Genomic DNA, 10,752 nt, shown 5'->3' with positions numbered 1-10,752 from the left:
TAGAGACAGGGTTTCACCAATTGCCCAGGCTGGTCTTGAACTCCTGAGCTCAAGCAATCTACTCGTCTCAGATTCCCAAAGTGTTAGGATTACAGGAGTGAGCCATCACACCCAACTATATTTGTTTATTTTTAATGGTAGCATCTTAAATAACAAATGTTATGTTAACAAAATGACAAGTGCTACAATCTTAATCAAACATACAGTTTCAAGTCTTCTAACTATCGTATACTTTACATATGCTTTATTATCATTTACTTTCCATCTTAACATTGCACTAACGACACAATACAATATTTATTCTCATATTCCTTTTAAACAAGATGAATGCAAATTATATTCAGAGCATACAATAGCAATTATGTGATTTTTAGCTAGGAAAAACAGAGCAAACTGGAGAAAAATTAAGATTAAAGCGTGTCTGAATGACTGACATACCAGTAAATTTCTGACTGATGGGTACATTGACTGGGGTAGACTTCACAAGTGTGGCTTTGCCAATAGGATCTAGATCTTTAAGGTCTGGAACTCGATCATGATAAATGAAGTCATTATCCTTCTTTGCTGCAGTAAGGGCACGATTGATTTTGTCAGAAAAATCCTTCACATTAACGTATTCATCATAGCGAGATGCCACTGTTTTAATCAGTTCTGCTGCATGCTAAAAAGAAAAATGTCAACAACAAAAAAGAGGAAGATGATTTTCTTTCTCTTTCCCCACCAAATATTTAAGCATTGGTTAAAAAATAAAAATAAATTTTAAAAAATCTTTAATTTGAAGACTTGCATTTCCAGCAATGTGGCTGACAGGAGAACCTGGAAATTCTCCCATCACAAAATACCTGAAAACTGAAGGATGATACATAGCAGCCATCCCTACAAACACACAGGTGAATTATCAAGGTAATAAAAGAAATCCATGGGCCAGTGAATATAAACTGACATTGAAAAAAGCATGGTGAAACCCCGTCTCTACTAAAACTACAAAAAATTAGCTGGGCATGGTGGCGCGTGCCTGTAATCCCAGATACTCAGGAGGCTGAGGCAGGAGAATTGCCTGAACCCAGGAGGCGGAGGTTGCGGTGAGCCGAGATCACGCCATTGCACTCCAGCCTGGGTAACAAGAGCGAAACTCCATCTCAAAAAAAAAAGCTGGCTGTTGGGTTTTTTTGGTTTTTTTCTTCCTTGTTTTTTTGAGACAGAATCTCACTCTGTGATGCCCAGGCTGAAGCACAGTGGCTCAATCTCAGCTCACTGTAACCTCCATCTCCTGGGTTCAAGCAATTCTCCCACCTCAGCCTTCCAAGAAGCTGAAATTACAGGTGTGCGTCACCATGCCAAGCTAATTTTTGTATTTTTTGGTAGACATGGGGTTTCATCATATTGGCCAGGCTGGCCTCTAACTCCTGACCTCAACTGATCTGCCCACCTCAGCCTCCCAAAGTGCTGGAATTACAGGCGTGAGCCACTGAGCCCAGCCTGGCTGTTGGGTTATTTCTATACCCAAATAATTAACAATTAAAACTTACTAAAGGCCCTCATGGAGACCCGAGACAAGGGTCTTGAAACCACACAACACAGAGAATTGAGATGCACCTCTTTCACTCTTTCACTCCTTCACATGAAGGCAGGAACCTCAAAGGGCCTAATTCTCAGTGAAAGAGTGGATCTGAAATAAATTACTCAGCACCACAAGAAGAGAACAACATGTCAACACCAGTAAGAAATTTTTTTTAAAGTTTGGCCTTATAAAAAAATGAACATAAGCCTCATACAAATTTAAATAGTATTAGGTATACTGACATCATATAAAAGAGACAATAAGACCAAAAGTATTCTTAGGGTTAAATTTAATACATAATCTTTTAATATTTGCCAATTTGCCAGAAAGATATAAAATTTCTTACATTTTATATGTAATAGTATCTATATAAACAATTACAATGAGAAATTGATACATCTACCCATAATCAAAGTGGAAGATTTTAACAAATCTGTCTCAGCAATGGCTGGACCAGATAAAAAATATGTAAGATTATAGAAGATTTGAGCAACACGATTAACGAGCTTGGTTTACCAGACATAGAGAACGCTAGACTCCACAAATAGAGAATATATTATATTCTTAGGCATATAGAAAGCATCTGTAATTATACAATGACCATGAGGAGATAAGGCAAGTCTAAAACACCAAAATTATAAGAATAAAAAAATGGTTTCATACTAGAAAATCTACTTACGTAATTCTCCAAAATAAGTTAAAAAATCAAATTTCTCCATAGATGTTGAAAAAATATTTGATAAAATTCAATATTCTTGATTTTTTTTTTAATCTTAGTGAAATAGAAATATCCTTAACATGATAAAAATCTTAACCTCCAAAGCTGGTATCATCCTTAGAGAAACAAAGATAACTAAAACAAAACAAAAGCTACCCTTCGGTGTAAACTAGGAAATGAGAAATTGCACAAATTTAAATCACTTTTTAAATCTGTAAATCAAATTTGATTTGTAAATGTGGTTGAACACTCCCCCAAATAGCAGAAACTAGTACCAGAACCGTAGGCACGCTATACACATGGGGAAAAAAGAGAAGTGCTAAGGGGGCCACCCTGAGTTGAAACTACTTTAAGAAAATCTGAAAACAATAAAAAAGGATGAGAAAACCTTGCCAGGTGATGGTAAAGGCAAAGCGAACTGGCCCCTATCATGCCACCAGATAACCACAGAAAAAAATGTGATACTGAGGGGCCTCATTCCAAGAAAGCTGCTGAGAAAAAAAGTAGACAGATTAACTAAAAAGACAGGGCTGCTAGAGGAAGCAGAAAAGAGAAAACAGAAGAGTAGGGAGGGAGAAGAAAGGGCATAAGCACTCAGAAAATACCAGCAAAATATAAGCCTTAAAAGTAGATGCATCAACTTGAAACGCAAAGGCTGTGAGGAATTCAGGGAAGCACAGGTACAGAAGTAGTGGGATTCTTCCTAATCCAGGGTGGGCTTTGAGAGCCAGAGAGGTGGACTTCGGGAGGGAGCCCTTAACACAATGATGCTTGTAAAGCGAAACCTGCCCATTCCCTTGCACAGGAAACATCAGCAAGATCAATGTCTTCAAACACAAGTAACTGAAAAGGAAGCTCATCTCTCAATACAAAAAAAAAAAAAAGTAAGAAAAAAATGAAAACAAGCAATATATCCTTCCAGTAGATAATGAAAGCTCACCAAAGAAATATTGCTGCAGTACAGATATATTTATATATTGCTACTGGCAATCACATTTCTATTAATTTAAGATATACTTGCTGCTATGTACTGAACTGTCTTCCCCAAATATCGTATTTTGAATCCCTAACTCTAATGTGATAGTATTTGAACATGGGGGCCTTTGAAAATAACGGGGTTTATATGAGGTCATGAAGGTGGGGCCTCATAGGGGATTAGTGCCCTTACAAGAAGAGACACCAGACGGCTTGCTCTCGCTGTTCACCGTATGAGGACACAGAGAGAAGGCCATCTGTAAATCTCACCAGAATATGACCATACTGGCCACCCTGGGCTTGGACTTCCAGGCTCCAGAAGTATGAGAAAATAAATTTCTGTTGTTTAAACCACCCAGTCTATGGTTTTCTTATGGCAGCCTAAGCTAAGACACCTGCTGAAGTCAAAATGACTCGTGTACGTTGATTTTTCACTGTAGCACTCTTTACAATAGTGAATCTTGGAAACATGCAAGTATCCAGCAATAGGAGACAGCAATAAACTGTGGTGAAGTACAATGCAGCTCTAAGGATGGTCTCTCTATTGCTGAATTAAGATGTCAAGGTCTTCAGGACACATTGTTATATGGGAAAAGAAGGTGTACAACACTGTATATATTAACAGTGTACTACCACTTCGGTAAGAATGAGAAGTGAGAATGTGCAGAGAGAGAGAGAGAGAGAGAGAGAGAGAGAGAGAGAGAGAGAGAGAGTGTGAGAGTGTGAGAGTGTGTGTGTGTGTGTATTTGCTTCTATTTCAAAGAAAGAAAGAAAAAAACAAGAAACTAATGGAACATAACTACGGGGCAGTGGGAATAAAGGATTTTTCCCAATTTTATTTTGAAAAATTTCAAGCCCACAAAATAATTACCTAGGTTCAACAATTACCACTTTGCCACATTTGCTTTATCTATTCCTTTCCCATACACACACATAATCATGTACCTTTTTTTCTTTTATTGCAGAACTATCTGAAACTGAAGTTAGATGCTATAAGCCCTCATTCCTAAACATCTCAGCAAGTATTCTCCTAATAAGGACAATCTCCTTAATATCTACAACCTACTATCATAACAAAGAAAACAAACAATACTTTCACAAAACCAGATTTACAGTCTTGCTAAGTCCCTCATTAATGAGTTAAATAAATCTTTGACATGTAGTCATTCTATATGTCATGTTTTTACATATGTGTCTATATGTGTGTGTTTCTGTATCTTTTTGAAAACTGTACTGCATCATCTTTGAAGATCCACCAAAATGAACTAGAAGATCCATCTTCTGGGGCCACATAAACTGCACTGTTCAAGAAATACAACTCACGAGCTGTATTAAGCTCAGGTACAATTTTTCTTGGCCCTAGAAGTGATTCTAACCAGTAATTTTACACCTTTGCTGCCATTTTATCTATCGTTTTGATTTTCTTGACTGTGATTTTATTTTCATTTCTGGTTTGCACAAGACCAGTAAGTTATTTCTCTTTGCTAGTAGCCATAACTAGAAAGCTGGTTTAAGGCCGGGAGAAACCTGTCTCTATGAAAAAAAAAAAAAAAAAGAAAAAAAGAAAGCTAGTTCAATAGCGTGACCTCCTAATGATCTCTGTCAGAATCACAGAGTATTATCCTCTACTGAGTGAGAAACTATAGAGAATATACTTTATTGGTCAACTTCTTGTCTGTTTGCTATGTTTGCCTTCTCAGAAGCTCAAATCAAGTAAAAAATATTTCATGCCTATAGGAAAGAAGAATTGCTCTTTAAAATATGGATCAGTGAGTGTGTTCTGTGTTAACTTTTTTTTTGACAAGGTTGTCACTACATTGTCCAGGCTGGCCTCAAACTACTAGCTTCAAACAATCCTCCCACCTCAACCTCCTGAGTAACTGGACTACAGGCAGGTGCCATCACACTCAACTTCTGTCTTAACTTTTAACCTATGACTAAAGCTGTAAAACTAAAGCTATAAAATCTATGTATTTATAACTGAGGAAAAGTCTTTACCTCCCACTGTGTGAATTTGAAATAGTTTCATTTTTTTCAGGGGTACTTAAAAGCGAGATTAAATTTCAAAAGGAGTTCCTTCTCTGACTGATTTACAGAGACTAAATATGGGCTTACTTAAATTTAATTTCCAGAAACTAGAAAATAAAGAAACCAAACTTATAATTTAAATATGCTAGCCTTAAAAAAAAAGAATCCTTCCCACAAATTCCTTGCTCAAAATCATTTTTATATATGAATCTAAGTTACTGTAATCAAAGTGGAGACCCAGACAAATCTAGGTTCGACTTTTTTTAAAAGCCTCTCTCTGATTTGGTCACTGTGAGATTGTTTTCTCATGAAAAGTCTAATTAATCTGAACCCCCTAAACAACATTTCCATTGCTATGGTCTGAATGTGTCCCCAGAAGTTCACGTTTCCCCAATGCCACAATATTGGGAGATGAGGGCATAAGAGGTGATTAGGTCAAGAGGCCTCTGCCCTCATGAATGGGTTAATGTCATTATCATGGGAGAGGGTTAGTTATCAAGAGAGTGGCTTTGTTAAACAGGTCGGCTCTCTCTTACTCACTAGCACTCTCTTGCTCTTCTAACTTTCACCAAGGGTGACACAGCACAAACGCCCTCACCAGAGCCAGCACCTTGATATTGGACTTCCCAGCCTTCAGAACTGTGACAAATTTCTGTTCTTTATCAATTACCAGTCTGTGTATTCTGCTATAACAGCACAAAATGAACCAAGAAATCCACAGTATCTTCTAATAATCAGTCCATATTTAAACTTCCCTAACTCAAATGCCCTAAGTCATCTTCCTATCCTCTGCCTACCAATACTCAAAATACAAACAACTCATACAAACAGTTCTTGCTCCTGCTGGCAAGTTGCCTCAGGTGCCACAAGGTCACACCCAATACCAGCAGTATGAATACAACTGCATAGAAGGTCCTCTGTCGTTTACAAGATATATATATATGCACACACACATATCTCCACTGTCCTCAAGTTGTGGAAGTATATGCCCCGGTTTAGACAAAGACCAGGCCACAAGTTAAACACTGCACATACTCCTGGATCATGGCAATTAATTTAGAATTATTTTTACATTAAAACAAACATGGATAAAAAGGAGAATTGAATGTAAATTTTGCATGAATGTTTTTAGATAAAATATGAGACCTCAAAAAAACATTTAGTAGATAAAGTCTAAAGATAAAAACAATCACCTGTCTCTCTGATACGGGTGATGAATGGGAAAAATTTTTATGGGCAAACTTGGAAATCTCACTAGGGAAAAAAACAGAGATCCAAGTTAGTTACTTAAGTATTTATTACCAAGAGACTCACCTGTAACCTTGCAATCTCCTCTCCAAATTTCTTCTGCTGTTTTGCCAGGATAGACTGATGGTACTCAGCATTGGCCTGCATGATACAGTGCTTTGCAGCCAAGACAGGGAACACCTCCTGGAAATAAAAATACTGACCAGGGGAGAGTCCAACCACACAAACCACCACAGACAACACGGGATGCAGGAAGAAAAAGGAAAAGAAGACAGAAATTAGAATCACCCCATTAATGGTTTAGAGATAGGTTAGTCATCAGGTGTAAACAGAGAAGACGACATGATTTTGTGTGGATTGAAATCTACGAATCAAATTTTTTTCTTCCAATCAAAATTAAGGGGTTTTTTTTAACTGTTAACTGAAGCCAATTTAGACTTTTATAATTCTCTTTAATTGATCCATGAAGTCAACATTTTGTTTACAAAAAGAAAGAAAAGCATGCATTATTAGAAAGAGAAGTAGAATGGACATTCACAGAGGAACACCAAAGACAGGGCTTTAGAAGCTTTCTTATGAGCCCTTACCCACCCTGTAGAGTTAACTAAACCATCACTACTCACATATACTAATGAAATTGCTCTATAGCTGACTGTTTCATCATGTTTAAAGGAAAAAACACAGTAAATTTTCACTTAAATTCATATCCTAGGAGGGTTCTTAATAATTTTAGCCATACAAAAATGACTTAGTATCATAGATACACTAATATTTCAGTATCATATACTCAAAAACATATCATAGACAAATGCATTAAGAATATGACCAATGATATGATAAAGTATTACTCTGCCTATTTGTTTTAAAAAATAATTCCAGTCAAAATTAATTTTAAAAGACCCAAAGACAAAAAGCAGGAAAGCAATTATGCCAGTAGTGGCTCTTCCAAAATGCCAAATCCTAACCTGTAACCTCACTGCTTTTAGGAAGCATATGATATTTAAAAATCCAAGAAATTAGGCTAGACAATCACTGTCTAGTCAAAAATTGCAAGAGAATAAAAAATTGAATTACTACCTTGTGTGCTTTCCTGTCTCCTAGGGAATAATTTCCTATCTTCCTGGATCACTACTTGCAGATATTTCAGTTTTATAACTAGAATATGAAAATACCTTATGAGCTTTATTAGTAAAAAGAAAAAAATAAAACACATCTAAATTTCAAACTACACTCATGCCAGTTCTCAGGGTAAGGCTGGAGCAACTTGGTTCTGAAACAGGAGATTTTCAAGGAATACCAGGAATGCTGCAGAGGTAGCTTCCAAGTCTTTGTAGGTGACATTCTTCTCTCCATGACAGGACTGAACTAATGGCCCAACAGGATGTAACGGTACACTGTGCAGCTGAACATGAGGTCTTTCAGATGAAAAAAACATGAGAGGAGATCCCAAGTCTCTTTTTAAGAGGAAGCATATTAATACCCAAGAGTCCTGGGCAAATTTCTACTAGGTTCTTGCTGTATCTTAAATCTCCAGGAATCTTCACATTAACTCTTTATTGATCATTTTCTAAGTACTACTGATGCACTTATGTGTATTTTTACTTTATCCCCAAGTTGTCTGCAATTTTTTAATGTACAAATATTCCTGAATATGACTTATAAATCAATAAATTCCCCTACTAAAAAAAAATATATAACAAATAGCATATACAGTCATATGGTATATGATACCATATGATGAAACTAATTCCTTGAACATTTCTGAAGGAGAATAGTTGAAACATATATTTCACTCAAACTTTAAGTTTTCTTTATTAATCATTCCAAATCTACTTGTTAGTCATTTGCTTTGTCATTAACAAATGATCATCACTGAATAGTCTTTTCAATTGTCACTTCAGAAAGGTTTACATTAAAACATTATACTTCCTGTGATATGTGGTTTAAGATGGTTGCTTTTCCTTAGCTGTCCATTAGCAGCCCAATTTTTTATCCCTGTTGGCAAAACTTAATTCTAACCAAAGTATCAGATGAATTTGTTAAGTTTTCTTTTCCTTTTTTCTTTATGTCTGTTTTTGCGCTTTAAGACTCATCTTTAAGAAAACAGGACAATAATTAAAAGTGTGAATAATCAACATGCTCAAGTATACATGCTTGTACCAAACCACCAATGATTCAGAACTACACAAAGCCTCGATTTGATAAAAGTATTGAAAACAGATGGTCAATGTTTTCCAGAAAGAGTTTTAGCTTGAAAAAACAAGTTTAGTAAAAGGTAAAGACAAAGGCACCCCGAAATATAAAAGAATTGTTCATGCATCTTAAATTTAAAAAGAAAAACTATTTCCACTATATATTCTTCTGATAACTCTATTAAAACTTCAAATTTCTTTACAATACGTAAGTTTCAAATTGCTTCTCATACACAAAAAAAAGTCTAAATATTTCCACATGCAAAGTAAGCAACTGTTTATAAAAACAATAACTGACCTTGGGGAGAGTATCTTTGTATTGACACTGTTTGAAAGCATCACCAAAATAATCTGCAGCCTGATTAGCCAATTTAGCTATGATGGCATCTTTCATTTTATCTGGAATAAAATATGAAGTTGACCATTATAATTAAAATAAATATGAGCTAATCTGACATGTCTCAGTATAAACACTGAGATCACAAGTTTGTACATGCATCTTAAAATGTCCTTATTGACGAAATCACATTTTCCGCACAAAATTTAAAACAAAGACAAAATAGATTAGTGGTTGCTAGCAGGTGGGGAAAGGGGAATGAGGAGTGACTGCTAATGGGTACACAGCTTCTTTCTGGGATGATGGTAATGTTCTAAAATAAGATAGTGATGATCAAAACTATGAATATACTAAAAATATTATGTCGTACACTTAAAAAGGGTGAACTTCAGTGTATAATAATTTTTTCTCAATATAAGCTGTTATTTTAAAAGAAAAAAAGTATTCCAATTCCTATCTCTTCCACATGATGTCCGATCCCTTATTTTCAATTTCTCTGTACTTACACATTCAGCCCATATTTCAATCTCTCATGCTAACTTATATGCCTTATAAAAATTATTCTTATTCCCTCATTCCCAGGGCCTGGAACTGTGCCTGGATGACTCCTTCCTGTCATTTAGGTCTACTTTAAACAGGATTTCCTGAAAGAAAGGCTTCTTGACTAATGAATCTAAAATTAGCACAATTTCCGCTACATCCCTGGTCCATAACCATACCACCAGCCACTATCATGTAATTCTTTCTTATTTTTTATAGCAATTATTTCTGAAATCTTACAGCAATTCTTTAAGAAATTATTCTGGCTACTTAATTCTTGTTTATCATCTCTCCGGCACCAAAATGTAAGGTTGTTTTCTAACTTTGTTTATCTAGAAACTAGAACAGTGACTGGCACAGATTAAGTACCCAATTTGCTGAATAAATGTCTGATGTATTAAAAACATACATAAATACTATTCCAGAACAGAGTGTTTAAAGACAATTACTAACTAACCATTTCATGACTTCAAACACAGCCTACATTCTTAAATGTGCATTTGTGCCATAAGTTCAGAAAAGGATAGCTGAAAATTTTCAATAATCTATATATCAAGTTCAAGAAGGAAAGTTCTACATGGAACATACTATATTCTAATCACTTTCTTAATTTAAAAGCCTATCACTTCTTTTCACATACAACAAAATGGACGACAAATTGGGGAGTTACCTCTTGTGGCTTTTAAAAAAAATACTTCTTGAGCCTGTGCCAGCATAATAAGACTGAGGGTCCCAACAGTATCTGGAGATATGTCCACGGTAGGCTCTCGATTTAAGGCAGATAAAACCGTCTCTTTAATGTGTAAAAAGGCACCACTAGCAAACTAAAGGGGGGGAAAAGAATTTCTTTAAAATCTATAGGAACTCAGCAAGACATAATTTGCTACTGTTACATATAAAAGTCATTTCAAATGTTAATTCAGTGAACAGTTAATATTTATTTAAATTTTTCTAATATGCAAAACCAATCTAAAACATCTGATCTACAGACAATAAGGTTATCTTTCTAAAACTCTATAGCACAACAAGGGATTTAACAAAAATTAAAAGTAAATTACAAGGAAAAACAAAGTATGGAACAATCTGATTAAGCTTATTTTTAGATACACTTCTTCAAAACTAATGTGAGACTAGAGGCAGGGATAAACATTAA

At 35.5% G+C, this 10,752-nt stretch overlaps 1 protein-coding gene across 3 annotated transcripts in view; it reads right to left on the bottom strand.

Moving 5' to 3' along the window:
- The window catches only part of PDCD6IP (programmed cell death 6 interacting protein), a 69,526-nt gene that overhangs the window by 34,821 nt on the left and 23,953 nt on the right, over positions 1–10,752 (bottom strand). For 2 of the 3 annotated variants that reach the window (XM_032269462.1, XM_032269477.1), the window contains exons 5-8: positions 10,270–10,423; positions 9,021–9,121; positions 6,597–6,728; positions 439–661 (exon numbers count right to left, since the gene is read on the bottom strand). In XM_032269462.1, the coding sequence (XP_032125353.1) occupies positions 439–661; positions 6,597–6,728; positions 9,021–9,121; positions 10,270–10,423 (610 nt within the window). The remainder of the gene's footprint in view (positions 1–438; positions 662–6,596; positions 6,729–9,020; positions 9,122–10,269; positions 10,424–10,752) is intronic. The other variant, XM_032269470.1, reaches the window with a different exon arrangement.

This window comes from Sapajus apella, unplaced genomic scaffold (genome assembly GCF_009761245.1).
Source record: "Sapajus apella isolate SASKATOON/1434 unplaced genomic scaffold, GSC_monkey_1.0 scaffold4, whole genome shotgun sequence".
Lineage (NCBI taxonomy): Eukaryota > Metazoa > Chordata > Mammalia > Primates > Cebidae > Sapajus > Sapajus apella.
This window is presented reverse-complemented; position numbering and strand designations above follow the sequence as displayed.